The sequence below is a fragment of the Phocoena sinus genome, chromosome 7 (genome assembly GCF_008692025.1).
Source record: "Phocoena sinus isolate mPhoSin1 chromosome 7, mPhoSin1.pri, whole genome shotgun sequence".
NCBI classification, from domain to species: Eukaryota; Metazoa; Chordata; class Mammalia; order Artiodactyla; family Phocoenidae; genus Phocoena; species Phocoena sinus.
Genome location: NC_045769.1, coordinates 11,638,897 through 11,664,528, shown reverse-complemented (window position 1 = coordinate 11,664,528; position 25,632 = coordinate 11,638,897). Strand labels below are relative to the sequence as shown.

The 25,632-nt window shown below is 42.2% G+C and overlaps 1 protein-coding gene across 8 annotated transcripts in view; it reads right to left on the bottom strand.

The window, feature by feature from the left end:
• Positions 1-25,632, bottom strand: part of COL4A4 (collagen type IV alpha 4 chain) — a 146,891-nt gene that overhangs the window by 29,346 nt on the left and 91,913 nt on the right. For 7 of the 8 annotated variants that reach the window (XR_004350630.1, XM_032636649.1, XM_032636652.1 and 4 more), the window contains 11 exons: positions 25,321-25,539; positions 23,296-23,457; positions 22,083-22,253; positions 20,930-21,073; positions 18,480-18,587; positions 16,930-17,111; positions 16,012-16,075; positions 13,355-13,429; positions 9,303-9,410; positions 8,625-8,732; positions 867-938 (listed from right to left, as the gene is read on the bottom strand). Coding sequence is in view for 7 of the 8 variants with exons in the window: in XM_032636649.1 (XP_032492540.1) it covers positions 867-938; positions 8,625-8,732; positions 9,303-9,410; positions 13,355-13,429; positions 16,012-16,075; positions 16,930-17,111; positions 18,480-18,587; positions 20,930-21,073; positions 22,083-22,253; positions 23,296-23,457; positions 25,321-25,539 (1,413 nt within the window). In the remaining variant the exon portion in view is untranslated. The remainder of the gene's footprint in view (positions 1-866; positions 939-8,624; positions 8,733-9,302; positions 9,411-13,354; positions 13,430-16,011; positions 16,076-16,929; positions 17,112-18,479; positions 18,588-20,929; positions 21,074-22,082; positions 22,254-23,295; positions 23,458-25,320; positions 25,540-25,632) is intronic. The other variant, XM_032636651.1, reaches the window with a different exon arrangement.

Genomic DNA, 25,632 nt, shown 5'->3' with positions numbered 1-25,632 from the left:
AATGAGATCCGACGATAAGTGATTGTGAATTAACTGGCTTGAAATTTAAGGTGGAAACCGGAAAATAAACAGAAGGAATGTGCAGTTTCACGATGAAAAGGCAGAACTTCACTGGTTTCTTGGAGAGGGCACACGTTTTACCAGACTATTCGGAAGAGCCGCTAACTGAATCCTACGTGAGGTAAATTACTTCTTGACCTTCCAAACCGTATCAAGGTTTTGTCCCTCCTCAACAACAGATTCAAACCACGCAGCACAGCAATCCAATCCTTTTCCAACAGTCCCCCAAATCTGCATGTCTGATTCCAGCTACCTCGTCTGATTGTGAGCTCTTTTCCTGAGAAACCAATGCAACCAATGTGCATTCTATCCAAATAATGGAACAAGCTAAGATCTTGATAATTAGCCTATTTGTGGTATCAAAAATAACAGCAATTTGTTCAGGTAATTTGTTTTAGCAGCAGGCTATTGAAGGATGCTAGAAGTACTAATTAGACCCACGTGGTTGTACTTGGCACGACTATACATAAAACAAAACAATACCCCCAAATCCCGACTATTTATTGGTTCTTCGTAACATTTTGGAAGCTAGCTCCACCTAAGCGATTATTCAGAGTATTTTTAATAGACAGTCACAAGCAGTAACAACAAAAGGCACTGTTAACAACCATTCCTGCTTAAATTGGGTTTTCTCAAGTGTCTTTTTTATATGTCATCACCAGCACTAAAAACAGTTCCAACATTGTGATTCTGAGCTAAACCACTGTCCTAGTTTCGCATCCGAATTTTGTGAAGGGAGGAAATACCAGCAGACTCTCGTGGTCCCCTGCCTGCTGTTCAGCCTCCTGCAAAGGGTTTTCTCTTACCTGAAGTGCCTTTGCTGCCTTTCTGACCCTTTAAACCGTGCAAGCCGTTCAGGCCGGGCGACCCAGAGGGACCTGAAACACATCACAGGTCTGTGACACAAAGTACACAAGGTACATCCTCTGGCTGTACTTTGCAGGCACAGTCCAGGGGAGGGTTAGCTGACGGGGACCCACAGATTCTCCAGGCAGGAACCAGGAGACCTCACCTTCCGAACATCACTATCAAAGCAGAATCCATGCCAGTGGTCATCACTAGATACGTTCATTTGATGGATGTTTTCTGTTAAGACGGCTTAACACATACTTTTCTTTATATATATATATATATATATATATATATATATATATATATATATATTCTTTTTTTACATTCTTTTCCATTCTGGTTTATCAGAGGATGTTGAGTATAGTTCCCTGTGCTATACAGCAGGACCCTGTGGTTTATCCATTCTATATATAATAGCTTACATCTGCTCACCCCAAACTCCAAACTCCCACGCCATCCCTCAGCCGGGCATATATCCTATCACATAACTTGCTTTGGTTTTAACACAGTGCTGTTGGTTTATGACCGTATCATGAACCTCTCGCTCTTTCTTTCTCTCTCTTTCTAATCAGATAGACTCTAGAATTACTGAATCTTGGTATAGGAAATGACCTCCAATTTTACAACAATAGAATGATCCTAGGGCTTCCCTGGTGGCGCAGTGGTTGAGAGTCCGCCTGCCGATGCAGGGGACACGGGATCGTGCCCCGGTCCGGGAGGATCCCACGTGCCGCGGAGCTGCTGGGCCCGTGAGCCATGGCCGCTGAGCCTGCGCGTCCGGAGCCTGTGCTCCGCAACGGGAGAGGCCACGACAGTGAGAGGCCCGCGTACCGCAAAAAAAAAAAAAAAAAAGATCCTAGACAAGGAAAGGGATTAGCTGGGAGCAAACGCCCTCTTCCTTCCTCCCAGGCCCAGGATCTTCCCACACTTCACGGTCTGCAGATCCTAGTTTCTTCAGAATCTATCTGGATAAAGGTAGTAAGACAGTTAAGGACAGGTGGGGACGGTGGCACACTGGGGAAAACACACCCTACTGATTTTTTTGAGCACTGTGTTACTCAGAAAGAACAGGCCTGCAGGTCAGGTGTGGCTGCAGCTGTTCCTCTGCCACCCCTTCTTTCAAAGAGAACCACTCTGATGCCTCTTGGCAACTAGTAAATTTAGTTCACGATGATCATGAAAACTCCATTCTCTGTAATTACACAGGATCTCGCTGATGCCTGCATCTTCTTTCAGAACCTTCTGTCAGGTGTCAATAGAGTTCTCTAAGGAGCCGTCTACTAATCTGACTTTACATAAGTTGTCACTGAAAGCCGAACACCTATAAATCTATAGATTGATAAATATTTAGGTATTTGTATCTATATTTATATGATAATACATATAGCATATACATAATATGTTATATATATTTGCCATATATAAATATATAGATTTGTAGGAAGCAAGTAAAGGGAAGGGTGGGGGGGAAGAGGCAGATAACTAACAGACATAGAACATCTCCTAACTGCTGCGCTTCTGCCAAGTGCTGCACCCACGTCCCACTGATTGATGGGGGAGAAAGAATCTTCTCCTCAGCCCCTGGCCAAGCCTGGTAACCTTCCTATTTCATTAATGGATCTTCCAACCAGAAACTTTTCTTTCTCATCTGAGGCTAAAAGCCCCTCAGAACACAGCCAGCCATTCATTCAGTTAAGGGTCCCAGCCCTCGAATTTGTGATAATCACACCCTCAGCTTATGACCAACACAGAGAAGTGCCCCTCATCTACCCCCATGACACCTATGTAGAGTTCCCTCAATGCCCTTCTGCCAGGCCCATCCTACTCTGTACAACAATCCTGTCTGTGGTGGCTGGTTTACTTTGGATGAATTAACTGAGTGTGAGATCAGGTCTTATTAGTTGTTCTATCCCGCCACTTAGCATATCTCCTGACACACAGTAGGTGCTCAATAAATGTTTGTTGAATGAATGAGTGAGTGAATGAATGAATCAGTGAATGACCAAGTGTGGAACAGGGAGGGTGAGGCATTGAACAGGTGGAGAGAAAGCTATAAAGAAGGGTGGATTCCAATCTCTATTGGCATGTCACATCTTTCATTGGTAGATTTATCGGATGAGTAAGATTTGAGGAAGTTAGTACTATCCATTTGCATATAAAGAATTCAAGTGCTAATTATTATCTCTTCATTAAAGCAAGTCTTCTGTAGACTTCTTACTGGACGATGGAACAGTTAGTTGGCTCCATTTTATTTTTTATCAGTACTAGAAACAGAGTTATTCTATTTTTTAAATCTAAACGTTAGATTGGTGGGAATAAGCCATATTGTCTTGCACCAAAAGAAAAAGCAGGGGTGGGGGGTGGGGAATGCACCCTTTTTTTCCCTAAAGCTCTTAGTTCCTAACCACTTTTATCAGTTCTGGCTGAGCTTATTCTCCAATTCTCTTTTCTATTTATGAGCAAATGTTTCAAGTTTGCACCAAAAGAACACACAGACCTTCATCTGCCAAATCTGGATACTTATTGCCATCTATCTGAAATGATAAGACATTTTCTGAGACTCCTCTGCTATTTCACTGTGTTTTGATCTCCAGCTTAAGCCACCAAGATTGATGGCTTGGGGACTTGGCTGGGGGTGGGACATCTCAGCTCCTGCCAACTCTCCATTGTCACATCAACACATCCAGGTCCTGCACTGTCACAGCCTCAGCCTCTCGCCATTGTGAACTGGCTGACCCTTATCTGACGCAATGTTACCTTTCTAAATTGAATGCAGCTACATCTGGGTAGAGTTTTAAGGGCAATTTTTCCTTTTTACTGAAAGCTTTTTTATCCATCCCATCTCTAAATCAAAAAGTTGTTCATGCATAAAATATATACCAGGCAGAGGAGAGGCAATTAGTCTCACAAAGCACATTCCTTGGTAATGAGCATTTTCTGTTCACCTCTCTGGTCATCCTCGGGCTTAACAACCATCATTTAAGGCTGCATCTTGCTGCACTCACAGGCCAGGGTGCCCCACCTCTAGCCGGAGAATCTACTCTCCCACCCCAGCTATAATCATAATAGCAGCTTCTATCTATGTGAGCCAGGTGACTCTTCGTGACTGGCTTCCCTCTCTGAGGTTTTCTTTTGTTCTAAAGCCTGAAAATGCTACTCTATCCCCAGGGACCTTTAACAGGTGTACACTTTTACTAGGGTGACCAACTCGTCCCTGACTGCTGGCAACTTTCTTATAGTTCTAGCACTGGAAGTCCTGTGTCCTGAGCAACCCCTCCGTCCCAGGCAAAACGGGACAGCTGGTCACCCTAACCTGAAAGCCGAAGGGAAAGAGAGACCTTTCTTTGTGACTACAGGTAAAGGCTGAACGAAGTGGAAAACGTATCAAAACAGATTCTGAAATAAGATTGAATTCTTTTTTGATTCAGAAAATACACGAGTGCCTACCAAGGGGACACACAAGAGCCTAAGACATGGTCCCCTAACAGCGAAGTTTCAGTCCCCAAATGCACTTAGTGACAGGAGCTGACCAGACAATGAGAGCAAGAGAGAAACAATCCCTGACTTGACAGAACGAACAGGCAATTACCTCAAGAGTGGTAAGTGCTGTGGAGGCGGGAGAGGGAGGACACTAGTTGTAGAAAAGGAGGGAGGATATTTCTGTGGTTTTCACAGCTGCAAGGTGCCCCGCATTTCTATGCTGATAAAAGACATTTCTAGGTGCTTTTTTCTTATGAAATAGTTTACCTGCCACCCACCAAAATAACCCAGTCCACATTCTTTACACATTCTCATGCTAAAGCTTATCATTCTAGGTTTCCATTATTACATTCTTTTTTTTAAAATAAATTTATTTATTTATTTTTGGCTGCGTTGGGTCTTTGTTCCTGCGCACAGGCTTTCTCTAGTTCTGGTGAGCGGGGGCTACTCTTCGTTGTGGTGCGCAGGCTTCTCACTGAGGTAGCTTCTATTGCTGCGGAGCATGGGCTCTAGGCGTGCGGGCTTCAGTAATTGTGGCACATGGGCTCAGTAGTTGTGGCTCACAGGCTCTAGAGCACAGGCTCAGTAGTTGTGGCGAACGGGCTTAGTTGCTCCGTGGCATGTGGGATCTTCCCGGACCAGGGCTCGAACCCGTGTCCCCTGCATTGGCAGGTAGATTCTTAACCACTGCGCCACCAGGGAAGCCCTCCATTATTACATTCTTATATGAATGCCTAACTAGGAAATCGAGCATCTTCCTTTTAGAGGCATAGGTACTGGAAAATTTAAGTCTAGGCATCAAGCCATTTTTACATATGTTGAAGTTAAAGTTTAAATCTGATTGAACACAAGCAAGACTCAAGAGTCCATATGGCTTGTTCCAGTGGAGCAAACAACTTTGAGTTCAGCAGCTGGTTTGTTCAAACAAGATAATCAGTCCCTTTGACTTATTTAGAACATACTTCAAATATTTAGTTTCTCAGTTCAAAGCGTTTCTGCCCGAGTGTGGTTCATTTTTCTATCAGCATGATAAACTGCAACAATGGATTTATATTGGAGACGTTTTCATTCCTAGGAATGTATTTCACTGTTTTGTGGGTTTTTTTTTTTAAAGACTGTGCTGTTCACTGGGCTGTTTGCAGGGAAACAGTGTCCCTGCATGGTCAGGAAGCATCACTGCAGCAACCGTCTGTGCACTGGTATGAATATTTGGGTTGATATATTCATTTTCTCACCTTCTCTTCTTAACAAACTTATTATTTCATAGCATCAAATTATGATGTAATTGGAGATAATTTTGTTGTTCTGTCAAATTCATTAGCTATTAGTTTTTTAATAACATATACTGAAGTTACGTGATAAATGTGAACTAATTCAAGGGAAGGAAGAATCAACAATAGCGACATGAACCTTGTCATTTTAATCAAACTGAGTGCAGAAAATGGCACCAGGACACTTGAAAATCCTTGCCATTTCACTAAACTAGGAGGGTAGGAAGAAGTGGAGATGCAGCAGAAGTAATGGAAAACGTTTTCTTTTGGTTCTTTATCAATTTTGTCCTCCAGACACTCAAAAGAGCATCAAAGAATATCCCGCCAGGGCTATAGGGATTGCCAGAGACAGGAAACAGCCACAAGAACCAGTGAAACTCTTAAAAATACAAAATTATTTTGCTTGGAACCCTAAATTTATCACCAATCACTATACTTCACATTACTAAAAATGCCAGTGAAGAGGAAGGGTGACAGTACAAAGGTATCTTGTGGTGGGAGCTTTTCCTGTCTGCTTATTTGGCTGCATAGAAATTCGTAAGTATACCAACTCTTCAAACTAAATGGCTTCCCTCTGTACAGAGGCACCAGGTAATACTTACCACCACACTACTACTTGCTGGACAACTGGAGTTATTTGAAATCTATCTGATGAGTGAAGAGGTGGGAGCATGGAGAAACATTACTTGGATTTGCAAAACAATAGACTGACTAAGCCCAAAAGAAGGGATTTCCAATTCTTCTGAGAGGCAGTACTTTTTATTTGACCAAAATTTAGTGTATGTATGGCCAACGAGCAGAAGGTAAGTGGGAGGAAAAAAGAGGAAGGAGAGAGAGGGGTCTCAGTTATAGAAATCTACCAAGTAAGGCTGGACGCTTCAACTATTGATCGAAGTGAGGACAGACTCTCAGCCTCATAGCTACTTGTTCAGTTGTTCATTCTCTATTTTTCCATTAATTAATAATTGTATTTATTTATAAAAATAAATTTATAAATTTTTTTAAATTTATAAATATATTTAAATTTTTATTTATTTCTATAAATAAATAAATACAATAACCAACCAACAGACTTACTAGGAATATACTGGTTCCAGGATACAAAAAATAGTTCTTAAAACTAAAAGAGCTACCATATGATCCTGTAATCCCACTCCTGGGCATATATCCAGAGAAAACCATAATTCGAAAAAGATACATGCACCCCAACATTCACTGCAGCACTATTTACAATAGCCAAGACATGAATGCAACCTAAATGTCCACTGACAGATGAATGGATAAAGAAGATGTGGTAACATATACACAGAGGACTATTACTCAGCCATAAAAAAGAATGCAATAATGCCATTTGCAGCAACAAGGATGGACCTAGAGATTATCATACTAAGTGAAGCAAGCCAGACAATGAAAGACAAATATGATATGCTGTTGCTTATATGTGGAATCTAAAAAAAAAAAACAACGATACAAATGAACTTATATTCAAAATAGAAATAGACACACAGACATAGAAAATAAACTTGTGGTTACCAAAGGGGGAAGGGGTGGAGGGATAAATTAGGAGTTTGGGATTAACATATACACACTACTATATATAAAATAGATAACCAACAGGGACCTGCTATATAGCACAGGGAACTAAAATCAATATTTTTAAATAACCTATAAGGGAAAAGAATCTGAAAAAAAATATATGTATGTATAACTGAATCACTTTGCTGTACACCTGAAACTAACAAAACATTGTAAATCAACTATACTTCAATTTAAAAAAACGATTCTTGCTTTTTAAAAAAGACCTCTAAACAAACAAATGTGATACAACGTAAGTGTTATGCTAGAGGTATACACAAGGTACCCATGGGGAAAAAAAAATTCTAAAATGAAAGAAATGGACTGAAAAGGAATAAGTACCAGGGCTGTATGGAGGGGCATGAATATTTGTTAATAACAAATTATTCTATTTTATTCTATTCTATCCCACCAGACCTATATTATTACCAGTCTACTATACTTTTTTTTTTTTTTGCGGTACGCGGGCCTCTCACTGTTGTGGCCTCTCCTGTTGCGGAGCACAGGCTCCGGACATGCAGGCTCAGTGGCCATGGCTCACGGGCCCAGCCGCTCCGCGGCATGTGGGATCATCCCGGACCAGGGCACGAACCCGTGTCCCCTGCATCAGCAGGCGGACTCTCAACCACTGCACCACCAGGGAAGCCCAAGTCTACTATACTTTTAAAGGGAAAAAACTTAACCAGGAAAAGAATGTTTCTCTATCAAACAAAGATAATAAATATTAATTCCTCTTTCTCCATAGCATCTTACTCTTTTCCTTTTCCTTTGCACAACTGACAAAAATACATTTAATATCTGTCTCCCCTACTAAACTGTGAGCTCTGTGAAGGCAGGAACCATGTCTATTTTCTTCAAAACTGTGTGCCTAGTATCACACAATTAATTGTGTCCTAGAATCTAGGACATAACAGGAGCTTGACTCTCTGGGGAAAGAATAAATGAAAAGGCTGGAACATCATGGAAAACAATAGGGGAAATGCAGCTGCATAGCACAGCGAGATCAGCTCGGTGCTTTGTGTCCACGTAAAGGGTGGGATAAGGAGGGTGGGAGGGAGACACAAGAGGGAGGAGATATGGGGATGTACATATATGTATAGCTGATTCACTTTGTTATACAGCAGAAACCAACACACCATTGTAAAACAATTATACTCCAATAAAGATGTTAAAAAAAAATGAGGGGGCAGCAGCATCATTTTGGTAGAGCGGGTCAAGAGACCAGGCAAGCGCTGCCCAAGTAAGAAAGAACAGGAGGCGGCAACAGGCATCCTTGGAAAGAGCCAGGCCCCAGAGCATGTCATCAGGGTGCTAGAAAGGCACTGTGAACTTGTGGGAGCATCACCGGGGGAGCTTTCTGATGGGTCGGGCCTCCTTTTGACTTACCTTTTATTCCCGGAAGACCTGGTGCCCCTGGATCCCCCACGAGGCCTCTTGGCCCAGGATCCCCCATTTCTCCTGGATGTCCCTGCAGCCCAGGCAGCCCTGGATTACCTGAGGACGACAGGGAGGTTTTGCAGACACCCAGACGATATGAGTTTTGTGAAATGGGAAGGTCATCTATATTCTTAATCTATGGGTAACTGGGATACTGTTTTATTACTTTTTCTTTCTAGACCTCCTAACTTAATCTCAAGAGGAGAAAATACACTTGAGTGATTAAAGTTGCCAATTATGATTTGAAATGCTCACGATTCTGAATTGGCAAGAGGAGGAGCCGTTAAAATGTTGTGTTGAATGTGTGCTGTTTGGCTTAAGTCTAAAGGAGAATAGGAAACCAGCCTCCTGAATGGTAGGTGCACGAGGGAAGGTTGGAAAGGAGCTTTCCTCTGTCAGACCATCACTTTGTGCCTGGTATCTTCCTAGGTGCGTGACAGGCGCTGTCTTCGTTCACTCCCAGACCAACTCAGTGATATTGGTCTATCTCCAATTTATAGGTGAGGAATAGTACATTTAAGTGACTTGTCCAAAGTCACAGGTTGGGGAAATGGCAGAGCCAGCTTCTTCCCCTACACCAAGAGATAGATGAGTGCCCGGGAACTCTCCAGGCTCCTTTCGAGGTACCTGGACACCCCGCTGGTCCAGAGGAGCCAGGCGGTCCTGGCCTTCCGGGTGGTCCTCCAGGTCCTTGAACACCGGGCAAGCCCTGCTCTCCAGGTGCTCCCAAATGTCCTAAAGAAAAAAGGACCAAACATCTGAGTAGTTGTAGTTGCTCTTCAAGGTGGTGAATCTATAAAACCTCCAACTTCAGCTCTTTCTTTTCTATTCTTACTTTTTTACATGTACAATTTTTCTGTTGAAAAGATAACATTAAGGAAAAATGGAAAACAAAACACCTATAATCCCACCAATTTAATATAGTGTTTCATGTGTATAACAAATGTGCAAATAAGGCCTACAATTTTATATTCTGATTTTTTAATTAGCTAGCATTGCATCATAAGTAATTTTCCAAGTTTGATATCGTTTTCCTAATTACTGTTTTTAAATAACCGGCTGATAGCTTATTGAGTTAACCCTAATTAAATTAATTAATCAAATTTTCTCTACTGTTGGCCATCCATGTTATTTCTAACTCTTGCTGTTATCCATAATGATCTTTATACATCTTTAATCAATTTTTTCTCCTATTAAATTATTTCCTCAGGAAAAATTCCTACGAGTAGAATTTTTGGTTCTTTTTAATGCACTTTTAAATGCTCAAGGATTTTCAAGTAAATCACAGACATCGTGGAATTTCATCCCTAAATATTTCAGGAGGTAAGTCTGAAAAATAACATTTTCCTATGTGGCCAAAGTAACATTATCACAGCCAAGAAAATTAATAATGACCCTTCATATCATATAATCCTCCTTCCATATTTGAGTTTTCTCAATCGTCCCCTCAATGTCCTTCACAGCCAGTGAGTCCACACCAGGTCCCATTCCAGAACCACACATTACATCTGGTGGATACATCTATTAGGTTAAAAAAAACCTACTACAGTCCCCTTCTCAGGACAGTGACGTGCTGAAGAGAAAGGCCCAACTGTTCTGAGTCTTCTAGAACAGACCATTCAGCATTTGGTTCTTGACAGAGGTTGCCAAATGGTTTGGATAAATGCTCTACCAGCTCACAGCCCTACATGTCACCCACACACAACCCCAAGACCATCATTCTATGTGCTCACTGAGGACTTTCTAATTTGTTGATTTGTTTTCTTGCTAATTTAGTAAGGATGAAATGATATTTCAGACTTCCTTTAAATTACATTTCTTTGATTACTAGAGAAGATGACTTCCCCATATGTTTATTTATAATGTATGACTTTAATTAATATCAATACAATTTATATTTGTAGGATAAACCAATAGTCTGTGCTGAAAATGACCAGTTGAATCTGCAAATAAAATATATGGTTCTGTATTTACAAACCCACGGGGGTCATAGTCACTATTTATTATAACACACAAGAGAAACAAGCCTATGTTAGTCTATACTTGTTCCCCATCAAATTTGAGATCTATGAGCTTCACTGTGTATTGTTTTCTTCATCCTGAAAATATTCCTGTGGTAAAGGGAAGGCAGCCTTTTCCCACCTCCAAATGAAGAAACTGAAATATTAAAGCCTTGCCTCTCCAATCACAGTTATATTAAGAACAGAACCTGTGAGTTAAGCTGTACTGTATTTTCTCTCTGAAATAGAGAAAAGGGAGGTAGAACTGAACCCAACACAATCATATAAAATCCCCTGAGACAGGCTGCAGATCTACGCCTTCTTGATAGGCTTGTTCACATTCAATGCAGCTTTTTTCAAGCCAATGGAAATTGCATGTTTAGGTAAACTCTGTGCTGGTGAATAACATATGATGCAATTTTAAAATTTTAAGCAAAAGCTATGGCATTTGGGAAAGGGAACCATTTAAACGGTGACAACCACAGGAGACCAGAGAAATTACACCAAGGTAAATTTTCTTGAAAAAGCCTACATATAAAATAACTCAGTTCTATGATTTTTAACTTACAATATTAGGTAATATCAAAGGTTTCCATTTTGGACTCTTTTTAGCTTATAAAATCTTACTATCTTAAAGGTTTACATAAAAATACCAGTAAGTGTGGAAAAATCTCTTCATGTTTTGCTGACTGCTGACGATGATGAATTACACTTTCCATTTGTGTAGCAATTTTTAGTTTATAAATTGCTTTCAAGGAATCTCATTTGATCCTCAGAACAACCTGTAATATGCATAGGGCCAGTTTACAGGTGAGGAAATAGCTCAAAGATGATAAGCAACTTGCCCAAGACCATATGCTCAGTGGTAAAGGAGGTTGACTTTGAACCAGTCATTTCCCTTTCTGAGACCTCCCTCTGGTACTTTTTATGAGCCTCCACAATGCTAACCTCAAAGCTATTTTCCCCTCCAAATGTACACGTAAGCTGTACATTTCAGTTAAAATATTATATTATCTAAATCTATTTGACCATGCCAGAGGTAAAGGACCCGTATGAAAGGGAGTGGGGAAGGAAGTTTTTGCCAGTGCAATAGCTTGTTTTCCTGTTAGACTTCCATTTTAGCAATCTTATGGTATAAAAACAAAGATTAATTCATTCTCCTTATTTTAAATGTTTCTTCCCAGTGTCCATAATTTACTGAATTGTGGATATTTATAGAGTGTAAAGACGACTCAAAATCTATAGGGCTTCCCTGGTGGCGCAGTGGTTGAGAGTCTGCCTGCAGATGCAGGGGACGCGGGTTCGTGCCCCGGTCCGGAAGGATCCCACATGCCGCGGAGCGGCTGGGCCCGTGAGCCATGGCCACTGAGCCTGTGCGTCCGGAGCCTGTGCTCCACAACGGGAGAGGCCACAGCAGTGAGAGACCCACGTACCACAAAAAAAAAAAAAAAAAAAAAAATCTATAAAATTTCTGAAGTTAAAAATAATTTAAAAATTGATTTATTCTTTAAAGTAAATAAATAAAAATAAAGAAATAAAATTTCCCATAATACTTCTTCTCAGATATTCTTTCTGTTGTATGGAATGAAACATGGCCACTGCCAAAGAGAATTTTAAGGTAATACACAAAACTATTAATATGAGATATTTTAATTTACAGTGGACCCATCTAAATACAAGCCTGGCTTCTAACCTGTCCACTATCTGCTGAATGACATTGGGCATCACTTATTGAACCAATCATCTGTGGAGAAACAAATTCCTTCCAGGCAGTGGATATCCCTGTGCACAGAGCTTTGTACATTTGTCTGATTATTGACTTAAGATATATTCCTACACGTGGAATTACTAAGTAAAAGCATGTGTATGTTTTGTCAGCTGTGGGTCGTCTACTGTAACGAGCCACAACCTCTACCTGCGAGCAGGAACTCACTGGAACATCACAATCTGTTCTGAGGGATTACACATCTATTGTTGCTGATAAATGAAGTGCTGTTTTGAAAGACTGAGATTTGTTGTTGATGATGACGCTTTACGTTTCTTTGGTTTGGTTTTGAGTAAACCAGATACTTAGTAAATGAGGTATTCAATCATAACTCAGCAACTGCACTCCTCCGGGCATTCACCTATGCTTTTCTTTTTTCTTTGGCCACACCATGAGGCTTGTGGGATCTTAGTTCCTTGACCAGGGATCGAACCCGTGTGCCCTGCAGGGACGTGCAGAGTCCTAACCACTGGACCCCCAGGGAAGTCCCTCGCCTATGCTTTTCTGAGTAGGAAAGAAAGGGCTGGAGTGACAACCTGCAGCTGTAGTCAGCAGAGTGGTTATCGTTAATGTATCATTTTTAGTTATAGATTTGCAAAACAGTCCAAATTTTAATTGCTTGCAATAATCATTTTTGACCCTGCCAAAATCTGGGCATGCCTAGGGAAGTGTGTTGTTAACATCTTAGGTCATGGGAGCCATAGTGGAGAAAAGATGGTGAGTTGCTGGTGTATAATCCTGGTGTCCTCCTAGGCCAGTGTTTATACATAATCCTTCTGATAGGTATCTTAATGAGTGAAGGGAGGATATAATACTGATACAACCATTGCCAGCTAGGAAGATCAAGTAATTGCACTATTTTTCAAACCAAACTTACTCTTTTTTGTTTTAATAAGAAAAGTATGTAGCTATACCTGGATATCCAGGGCTACCTCGCTCACCCTTTGGACCAGGTAGGCCAAACTGACTTGCAGGTTCACCTTTGTATCCTGTAAGTGATAAAATGCACATAACATTATTTAAGAGAGTTTAATTTTGCTCATACAAGTGACTTAATAACTTTCATGAGACTTCCCTTTATAGTCTATCCTCAGTGTTCCAGGAGAGGATTTTTGAAACAATGCTTTTTTTTTTTTCTTACATAAGAACAAATAGAAACATAGATGCAAGCTGTGATTTAAACACACACACACACACACTATTTTATAGTTCATAACAGTCATAACTTCATAACTATAGATCTTAATAAGTTTAAATTTTCTAAAATAATTTCAAATTTAGGGATCTATTTAAGAAATTACTTGGCATTGAGTATCCTTATATTGTTTTTTAGAAACAGAAAGCAGAAACTGTCACTGTTTCAGCTGCTGCAATCACATTTCAAGCTCTCTTCAAGGAAGCTCAACTCAGTGTCCTTGTAAAAAACCGAAATCACAAGTCATCTTACTGATGACTTCACAAGAGATGGCACTTTGGAGGCCATTGTAGGCAGTGACCCCTACAGTCCCACAGAGCTGTTCCACACTGCTGCTGCATCCTTCCAGACACAAGGACTTACATTATAGCTGGGAACCAACTACAAATGGAGGACTCAAAATGGTATGGTAGGGAAGGGCAAGAAATTGATGGGATCACAAGAGAAGAAGAGAGCTAATTAGGCATGTTTTAAAGCATCTACACACGAACACCCCTTTTAAGGGGTCCCACCCACACCTGTGGTAGGTTCTCTTCCACCTGACCCTACTCATAATTGTGGTTAATTGTTTGAAGGGTATGAATCTGGTCCATCCCAGGTCGGCCAGTCTTTCCTTTAGGAATTGTAATAAAAAGTAAGAACTTGAGGCCCTTGCCTATTGAGGCAGAAATCAAAAGCATTTTCACGACGTCCTAATATACAGCATGATCAAGTGCAATCCAAACACATCCAGAAAGGATACTGAATAGAGAGTGATAAAGCCAACTGGTAGGCAGGTAAGTAAAAAACAGACCACGGAGAAAAGTCACAAGAGAAAAATCCATGGATTTCCCAAGGGCTAGGTTCCTTCAGACTATGGTTCTGCAGAACTGTCTTATCTGTGGGCTCCACGAGACAGCTTCTACTCCAAGTACCTTCACTGCATTTTGTTTCCTTGCAAACATGGCCAAATACAAGTAGGAAGGAAACAAGAAGAAATAGGTTTGTTCTTTGAGAGAGGCAAAGGGTCTATAATAAATGGACAGATGAGTAGAAGAGGACTGAGTTCTGAACACTGACTGAAGCTATAAAATGTCAAAATAAAATATGAAAACTTCCCTATTTGTAACTATTTCTAAAGAGAAGATCTAAGTTATTCTTTCTGAATAGATACATGTTCACAGTTCATTTTTTTCTTACAGCAATTATCATGTTATTTATGGAGTGTCTCTCAAAGCGTAAAGCATGTTTCACTGGTAGTAAGGGAGAAGATTTTTAGGTGGTTCACTAATTACTGTTTCTGATTTTAAAGTTATTTATTTTAATCTGTATTAAAATAAAATATAACTGTACCACAAGCCTGTGAATTCACAGAAAGTGAGATTAAGGCTAAGGTTAAAAAGGTGAATCATTTTAAAGTAGATTTAAAGAAAAATATTAACCCAATGGTACACAAAAATAGTAAAAATATTAAAGCTTTTGCGTAAACGCTGCAATTTAAGATGCCCTGGATTTGTTTGTTTTGTTTGTCTGGATAAAGGGTTAACGAAACCTCTCTTTCTCTGAGGACATTTTTTACCTTGGGTTAACTTCCTGTTCCTATTTCTCTGGAAACCTGATAAAGGCAGAATGTAAGTTGTGTTACAAGGCAATACTGTCTTTGGCTCAAATTAAACTAAGGCCTGTGAGGCCAAATCCAGCCTGCAGCCTGTTGCAAAGAAAGTTTTATTGGAACACAGCTACAGCCCTTTGTTTGCACATTGTCTATGGCTGCTTTCATGCTGTGTGTGCTTTCATGCACAGCTGTTAGAGCAGAGACCACACAGCTGAAGATATTTATGACCTGGCCCTTTGAGAAAAACACATTTGCTGACCCTTGGCTTATGGTAAAAATAACTCAACTGTAAATTATGTGTGGCCCAGGAATTCTTAACTGAACTATTAGCACTTGGTGGGAAGTCACGGCTTTGGCCTTCTCTGTGTACCGTGACTCTTGTAACTGGGTCGCCAAAAGCTGTACCTATGGAGTCCTTCAAAGAGATACTGGCTACTATGGGGCACGGGGCCATGGACCACCAATGCGGATCTGTCTCCTGGCACCTGAGCTGTCATTTATAGAGCTGCAGTCACTAGGACAGCTGAGAGTACTCCCACCAAGGAGGAAATTATGCTATACCTGCAAGCATGCTGTTTTCTGTATGGCACCCTTAGATCTGAATGACAAATATAGATGATTTAGGTCTTGTCTGACTACCTAGTAGAGTCTAAAAAGAACTCTTGGAATGTTGCAGTTTGTTTGATATACTTCACTTTTCATGCCAGAGGTACTTGCTCACAATGCTACAAACACCCAGGACTATGAGCTTGATGGATGGCTGCTGTATCTCCAAACCATACCTTTAGGTCCTCTTGTACCATCAATTCCTGAAAGTCCAGGGGGCCCTGGAGAACCTGGCTCACCCTGATAGTTTAATGAAACAGAAATAAGATTGTAATTGAATTTCAAATACAAATGACACATGCTTGACATGATCCACTTATAATTTTCTAGAAAGAACTTGGTTTTTATAATTTGCAGTGGTAAAGAAAATTGGAAATGCATTGCAAGCATACTACTACATGCATCTAGGTTTGAAAAGTTGACGAAACTCTTCCAGAATTAGTGATACCAACAGGGGGCATCCAAATCTCAATACTTGATTGCAAAAGAGTAATTGCATCACATCACTTGAACTTTAAGTTTTGAATGAACAAATTGATATGAAACAAACTGTTACAATTTATACCCAAAACTTGAAAAATCTATTTCATTCCAAAAGATGGGTAGCAAAGTATATTATACATTTTCCAGAAATTAGGATGTAGGCTACTACATTTGTACTTCCTGGGTTCTCAAGGGGTATGTTGCTCATGACTGTAAAGATAAAGTATATTTACAGCAAAATCTACGATGTCTGCAATTGGATAGGAAAGCTTAGTAACCAGAATTTGGGTCATTTTTCAGATGACTCTTTGTGCTGGTAAACCAACAGTCCTCAGGCAAGTCTCTATGGAGCTGTTTAAACAAGGCTGGGGGTAGAATGTGGAGTAAGTGACTTGATCATTTATGTCACCGGAACCAGGCATAAGCACTGGCCAGAATTACAGTTACATCATGGCCTTCTAGAAGTTTCCATTCTTCCCCTGACCAACTCCTTACATTCTAAAAGCCAGTGAAGGACTGTGATGTACACTGGCAAAGTAAGATGACTTACGGGCATCCCGAGAGCAGAAAGGTATTATTATTTCTTTCCTTCCAAAACAGCAGTTGCTTACCTGGTCACCTGGAAATCCCGGAAAGCCAATGAGCCCTCTCAGCCCAGGTGAGCCTGGAGGGCCTGGGGGTCCAGGAAGGCCTGGCTGCCCTTGCCTCCCAGGCTCCCCTCTGTGAAATCCAGGTGGTCCACAGCTTCCTGGCTCTCCTTTCTTCCCTTGTATCCCAGGATGGCCTTTATCACCTGATGGGGTTAGAAGTGTTACAGACCTCTTGGAGGAAATCTCTTGAACTTTAGGGGATAGTTAAACTATCCTGACAGGTGATAGTTAGGCTGTGGGTCTTGGTCCTGCTTATAGGAGACAAAGCCATCTCCCAGGAACTGGGAGTCCTAATTCCTGCCCTAAGCTGCATCACAACGGGTTTCTGGCTTCCGTGACCTCACTGTAAAAGGAGCTGCCCAGGGCTTCCCTGGTGGCGCAGTGGTTAAGAGTTCGCCTGCCGATGCAGGGGACACGGGTTCGTGCCCCAGTCCGGGAAGATCCCACATGCCGTGGAGCGGCTGGGCCCGTGAGTCGTGGCCGCTGAGCCTGTGCATCCGGAGCCTGTGCTCCGCAACGGGAGAGGCCACGGCAGTGAGAGGCCTGCGTACCGCAACAACAACAACGAAAAAAGGAGCTGCCCGTGAAGAGACTCAAGACTACCCCGGGGGGAGTGAGCAGCATCACTTGCTTTATTTGTTTTGTTTTGTTTTGTTTTACGGTACGCAGGCCTCACTGTTGTGGCCTCTCCCGTTGCAGAGCACAGGCTCCGGATGCGCAGGCTCAGAGGCCACGGCTCACGGGCTCAGCCGCTCTGCGGCATGTGGGATCTTCCCGGACCGGGGCACGAACCCGCGTCCCCTGCATCGGCAGGCGGACCCTCAACCACTGCGCCACCAGGGAAGCCCACTTGCTTTATTTTAACATGCTCATTTTACAAATGAGGAAGGACTTAACCAGAGGACTTAAAACATTTGTTCCCTAACTTGTTAAGGAGAGGGCCAACAAAAGAACCCAGGTCCCATTCAAATTAAGTCTAAACTGGGAAAAGAAAACACAAACGTGGTTGTCAAAATCCTTGCTCTGGGGTGTTTCTGAGGACCAGCAGCCCAGGCAGGGAGGGGCTTGTTAGAAAGTCAGAGGCAGACCCGCCCCACACCTGCTGACTGAGCAGCTGTGTTTTAACAAGGGCCCCAAGGGATGCACACTGAAGGCTGTGTAGCACCCATTGAAATGATCTGGACAGTCACTGTGCTACTCATTTTAAGATCAGCCAGCAAAACCAGGAATACTTTAAACCTGGTACCAGTATTTCATGTATCTGTCTGGACTGATTCAAGTTTGGAATACCCAAATCTATAAACACATATGAACTACAGCTAAGTTCTAGCATGGAAAGAAAAGTACCATGAGGTTCTTTAGTGTATGTTTTTATTTTTATCTAAAGAATGACCTTTCCTAATCTCCGAATTACAGTTTTTTTTGGAAAGCTGTCTAATATGCATGCTTGTTTGAATGACCTGTAAAGAAGTCAACTTATTTGATATGGTTAAAAAAACATAAGCATTTACCTTCTTCTCCTGGGAATCCACCATCTCCAGGAGGTCCAGGTTCCCCGGTTTCCCCCTTTTTCGAAATAATATCCATTTCTCCTTCATGTCCTGGGGGTCCTCTTGCTCCTTTAGATATTAATTATATAAGAGCAAAACAAAAGGAAGCACCACACACGTGATTATTCTGTTACAGCTCCTCACGTCCAGTTTGCAAATCCCCATTTAACCTGCTAAACTGTATTTATGTTCATAGACTGCACGGTATCAACATTGTTGATTGACTTCCTAAAGGAAGGGCCATGCCTTTTACATTCCTTTCCCAACTCGTCCAGCAAAGGGGACCGGTGTACACTGAGGGCTCAGTGAATGTTTGCTAAATACAACCAAACTCGTCTCAGAGTCTTCAGTAAAAAGAGACAGGCTTGAAAAGTTCCAGGTCTAAAATACATCTCTGTTACATATATAAAATGGAATATTACTCAGCCATTAAAAAGAATGAAATAACGCCATTTTGCAGCAATATGGATGGACCTAGAGATCATACAAAGCAAGGTAAGTCAGAAAGAGAAAGAAAAATACCATGTGATAATCACTTATATGTGGATTCTAAAATACAAGACAAATGAACGTATCTATGAAATAGAAACAGACTCACAAACATAGAGAACAGACTTGCAGTTGCCAAGGGGAAAGAGTAGTGGGGGAGGCAAGGACTGGGAGGTTGGGATTAGCAGTTGCAAACTGATATATATAGAATGGATAAACAGCGGGGTTCTACCATATAGCACAGGGAACTATAGTCAATATCCTGTGATAAAGCATAATGGAAAAGAATATGAAAAGGAATCTGTGTATAACTGAGTCGCTTTTGCTGTAGAGCAGAAATGAACACATTATAAATCAACTATACTTCAATAAAACTTTTTAAAACTACATCTCTTTATCCTGTAAATTTTGAATTGTCCATCTCATGTTTTCCAGTTCCTTATCTTCCCCTTCCTAACCAGCCTCCAATATTTTCCTTACATTAAAAGAACAGACACTTAACTTGGTTCTCCACATAGAGAATTCTAAGAGGTAGGGAGGGTTTACAATATTTCTCCTGATTTCTGCAAACACTATCCAGTTGTAGATGTGGGCTGGAGTGGGCTCATCTCAGCTTGATGAGAGCCACTTACTAACAAGTCAAGAAGTTTGTAAACTGGCTGTTAAACCATCGGTAGTTTTAAATCAGTCATGTTGAGTGTATTTATGGTGGGAGTATTTACACCCTGGCAATCAGCAAACTGTAGTGTAGTAATCAGGGCATTTTTAAAAAACTTTATTTTAGAGAGCCAGCTTACCAGAACATCACTGGCATTAACCCAATTTTAAATATTTTTAGTGGGATAATTATATAGAACACAATAGCACAGCAAACATCACTTATCTAAGCTAACAGAGAATGACTCTGATTCCTTGATTCTACATAAATAATTTACAGGCTAGTAAAACAAAAAATAATAGTAGGATCAATCAACTAAAAATAATTTGAATTAAATAGGAGGCTACTTTCCCAAAGGGCTTTAAAGACAAAAACCTTGTTTCTAGAAATTGTCAAGCATTCATTCTTAACACTAGAAATGAAATCTTACCTTCACTCACCACAGCCTCATGGCTAAGAGATCAAAGTAAATATTTAACAGGGATGGGCACAGAACATTGACACCAGTGGTCTTGAAACTTTTTTTTAAAATAGTAACGGAAACTTTTCTTTAAATGAAGCTTGGGAGAGATGCAATTCACGGCCCAGATGAAAGCGGACTCATCTAGTTCAGCGGTCAGCAGACTACAGCCCACAGGCCAAATCCCACCTGCTGCCAGTTTTTATACAATCCATGAGCTGTGAATGACTTTCACGCTTTTAAATCATTGGGGGAGGGGCCTCAAAATAAGAATAATACTTTATGACATGTGAAATTAAGTGAAGTTCAAGTTTCAGTGCCCATAAATAAAATGTTACCAGAACACAGCTATGTTTGTTTGTTTACGTGTTGTCTCAGGCTGCTTTTGTGCTACAAATGCTGAGCTGTGTAAGTTCGACAGAGACCGTATGACCTTAACAAAAAAACTGTTTTTTTCATTTAGAAAAATTGAAGGAGGGTTTGGGGACCAGGAGTCCTGCCTGCACCCCCTTCCCAAAAGGTGAGAAGGTTTTCTGAAACCCAAAAGCTATAAGTCAAAGCCCTTGTTAATTTTTTTTCTATTAATAGAGCAATTCATTTCCCATAGTTATATGGGATAAGATTGGAAGGAAAGGAAAATACATTTTGTTTAAAATCCTAAAACAAACACCATAGATTCAAAAGGCAGCAGAATCCAAGCTGCAGGATAGTTCCATTTTATTTTTTCAGGGATCATACTTATAGGTTCTGGTCAAACACTAAAAACGATCTATGCTGCATCGCTGTGCCATTAGCTGCGTTTACCTTTGTCACCTTTCACTCCTCGCTCTCCCAGGGAGCCGGGCCAACCCTGTTCTCCGTGTTCTCCCTTTCTGCCAGGGTGTCCATCCGGGCCAGGTTTTCCTCTCTCTCCCGGAAAACCCAGGAAGCCGGGTAGCCCCTGGGGTCCTGAGGAGTAACATGAATTTTTAGGGAAAAGTTTTATAGGCTAGTACGGTTCCTAGATCTGCGTTCTTTGCCGTCCACGTGGAGGCGCGAACTCCCCCTAACTCTGAGCTTGTGCTGAAGGGAACAGTCACTACCAGCCTCTCGCCTGTAAGAGACAGTCTGTCCCATCCAAGCCTCAGTATTCCCCCCCACAGATCTGAACTGCAGGCCTTTATGCTTCTGAGTCCAGATCCCACAAAGCTTTAAGAGAACTGGGCTTCCCTGGTGGCGCAGTGGTTGAGAGTCCGCCTGACGATGCAGGGGACACGGGTTCGAGCCCTGGTCCGGGAGGATCCCACATGCTGCGGAGCGGCTGGGCCCGTGTGCCACAGCTGCTGAGCCTGCGCTCTGGAGCCTGTGCTCCGCAGTGGGAAGCCACCGCAATGAGAAGCCTGCACACCACAATGAAAGGCAGTCCCCACTCTCCGCAACTAGGGAGGGCCCGCATGCAGCAATGGGGACCCAATGCAGCCAAAAATAAATAAATAAAATAAATAAATTTTAAAAAGAAAGAAGCAGAAGTTCAAAGATGTTGGTCTGGGCCTTGGCACACAGGTAGTGCCTAAAAAAAAAAAATAGAGAACTGGATATTGGGGAGGGAGGGAGGGGGGTGGGGAGGGAGGGAGGGAGGGTGGAGGGAGGGGCCCATCCAAAGTGGAAGCACATCAGCCCTGACCTCCCCCCTCCATCAGTACCACCCAGTCCTCCGGGCAGAAGTGTGTGTAGGTTCTGTGGACCTAACCCCTCCCCCCAACACTCCCGTTTACCTAAACCAGAACACTCTGCCCCTGGAAATTACAATACAGAAGACAAGAAGAAGGGAGAAGTCACACAGGAAAGGACAAAGTCAAGATAATATACCAGTAAACTCCACAGTATGGTCACCTGTAATTGTCTTCACCTGGCAGTGGATTTCAGGTTTATAAAATGGCGGGGTTGGGGGGGGGAATAATGGAAAAGCAATACCCACCCTTTGGGCCTGGAAGACCAGGTAGCGCATCATCCCCACTGGGGCCTGGGACTCCCGGGGGCCCTGGGGGTCCATCTGCCCCTGGCCGTCCTGGGACTCCGGGGAGGCCCTTCATTCCAGCGGGTCCAGGAGGCCCCGTGTCCCCTTGTTGTCCTTTCCAACCTGGGGCACCTGTGACAAACCGCAGTGACAACAGTGTAGGAAGACTGAGAACTGGCTTCACACAGGGCAGGAAAAAAATCCATGGTAGCTTAAATTGTGTATCTGTGGCCAAGTAAACAATAATTATCAGCTAAAATCACAGTAGCGACTCTCCATCAGTCTAAGTATGTATTTTTCTGGCCGCTATAAAAAGAAAGGCAGATTACTTGAATAAATATTTCCCAGTTGAGATGCATTATAAAGTCTTTTAAAATGGAAAATGGATAAGGGTAAAGAATTTATATTTACTCTTAGGTGGGGAGAGGGTGGGAACTAATAGAAGAAAACATTCCAGGTGCTTCTTAAAGCTACAGCCAAGTGAATTTTGGTCAAGCTGTTCATTTGTAATGAGAGAATTATAGGAATCAACAACGTCATCTAGAATTACTGGTGATTAAAAACAAAGCTGTAGTGGCAGGGTTTGCTCCAATCTCGTTTTGATCCTTTGAGAGGGTGTATTCTTGGATTTGGATAAGCACAGCAGAATTTAAATAACAGGTGACAATCTGGATGGTGAAATAAAGATCATATTGGAAACAGCCCCCCAGCACCTTGTGTTGAGAGACACTTTCTCATGGGTCTCTGATGTCTTGCTGGGTATTCCAAGAACAGAGGGTCCTGACCCATCCTCACTCCAGCTATTTCTCAAGGTTGTGTTGGCAGCGAGCAGCCTGACAGATATAGTGCCTCCCCCAGTAAGCAAAGCAAGCTGTCTTGCAGGTTAATGTATAGCTGTTGTATCCCAGGCTCAGAAACTGCAACCCACCATGTGTGCGGCATCCACTAGCCCCTCTTATATCACCCCAGAGACACTTGGGTGACACAAGGAAATGACACAAACCAACATGAAACTCCTGCTACTTGCGGTGCCGTAAATAATCAAATCCTTTGTTTCTGACCCAAGAATCTTGCTTCTGCCAGCAGCCGTAAAAGAGCAACAGGTGAGCTTATTCCTCTGTAAGTAGGGTAAACCCCACACCTGTCACAGTTCTTGACACTTGCCGACACTTACCTGGACTTCCTGGAGCTCCAGGGAGCCCTGGTGGCCCTGGTCTCCCTGGAGCGCCTCTTTCACAGGAATGGCCGGGTGGACCTGGGATCCCTGGAAACCCAGCACTTCCCTCTCTCCCTTTGGGACCTTTGAGACCCGGGAATCCGGGCATGCCAGCTGGCCCTGAAATGACACAGTTCATCTGTGACATTGAGGGCATAACACTACATAGACGGCCTACAGTAGTATTCATGTATATCAATACTGGAGGTAAACATTTTGATCCCGGCTCTGGGCTCCAATGAGCTAAGCCTCTGAATGGATTTTCTTATCATAGATGATAGTGAGCTCCAAGTACACGGTAAAACCATGCATTGCTAAGAGAATGACTTGATAAGGTTATGCAGACAATGTAGAAGTTGCTTATGCAAATTAAAAATCCATGCAGTTCTTCCTGATTTCCATTAACCTCTAACATTGCGGCAGGCTTTACACCAAACCACCACAATGCTTGCACGCCCCGTCTGTGCTGTCTGAGTTTGCATTCCGTAAACGACTTCATCATTCCAACTCTCAAAGTTTGTATTTATTGGAAAGATAGCGTCATGATCTTCAGGGGGAAGAAAGTCTTCCATAATTCCACACCCTAACCTAAAAATCTATTTTATCCTTTGATGTTTTCATTGTATTTCGGTTCATATGTTTGCATTTTTAAAATAGTAATCCCAGTGCACTTTCAATTGTTGGGTTATTTCATATTGCATGTTAATATGCAAATGTTTTCCATTTTATTGTAATCTTTGCAAATATAATTTTAATTGTTAATAGCTGAATAGTATTCCTTTGAGTGTGGTGTGTGAGTATGTGTATATACGTATTACTTAGCTCTCTTTACTGTTTGCAATTGTTCCTCTACTGTGAATAATACTACAACAGTATTTTCGTACTAACCACCTCCTGTTGAATTCTTCTCTTAAATACATTTCACAATTGAGATAGTGGGATTACTGGGACAAAATTATTTTCATTGACTCACATAATGTATTATCTTGTTATGTTCCAATTAAATGGGTTTTTGTATATGAATGCTTCTGACTTACAAACTATTGGATAAGCTCTCTGAGGACAAAGAATGTGGCTTATTTCCCCGCCTTCCATTTTCCCTGTACTATTGTACTATCATGGGTACCTAATAAACACTGGCCCATCCATCATTAGAAAAGAACCAGAACACTGTTTGTATCTGGGGTCCACTTTCCGTCACCATCCCCCAGGGGTTGAAATCCAGACTGGACTGCTGGGCTCCACCCAGTTCTGATGTAATGAATCACAATTTCCTAGACTGGGGCCCAGAAGATGGTGGTGTTAATGACCCCCACCTCTACCCCTGTTTTTTGGGGGGCGTGGTATTTTTAAGTACATTAAAATCTGAAAACCTCTGCTGGGGATCCTGAAGAATCCATAGCGATTTCAGAAAAGGATGTGAATCAGGGCCAGGGCCATCTCCCCATCTTAAGTTTCACTGCCCTGCCTGCTACCCCTGCTGGAATGAAAGTCCCTCTATCCTTTCACCTGTCCAAAGAACACAGCGTCTGCCAGGACTCAGCTTGTGCCTAGCTCTCCCCCAGAGCTTTCCTTTGAATGCCAGCCCACCCTGCTTTGCCCCACGGAGCTGCTCTTCTCTGACAGCCTGTCCTGCCCTCCTTCAGCCTGGCAATGGCAGTGGGCGGATCACCCAGTCCCTGCCCCTTGGAGCTAACATACTGTCCTGGAGTCCAAAGCAGGCAGATGTCTGGTAGCTGCTGAATCAAACTGAACAGACTGAGCCACGGTGAGCTGGGTTTGAAAACAACCAATAAAATGCAAAGGCAACGCTGTGGATGCAGGTTATTAGAAATGTAACCACTGCCCATGTATGCAGGAAGATGCTTGACTGAAAATTTTACATTCTAGATTTTTAAGGCAAGATAGTCTAGACACTCTTCAGGAACCTGTTCCAGCACCGAGCTGGCTTTATGGACCACAGGAAGAGCAAAGCCCTCATACCTGCAGCCCCCGGTCGTCCGGGATCACCTCTGAGTCCTTTTGACCCTGGTACTCCTAAAAGACCCCTCTTTCCTGGGGGTCCTGGGTAGCCAACAGCAGAGTCTCCTGGAGGTCCTTTCTGACCATTCACTCCAGGTGAACCTGGAGAGCCTGGGGGCCCGACAGGGGAGGACCCCTTTTCACCTCCAAAACCTGGATCTCCCATATCACCATGAAAACCTATTGAACAAAAAATTGTTTAAATTGTTACATGTACAGATATAGAACCAACACACATATAAGACTAGTACTTTGATAAAAACACATTGTTTT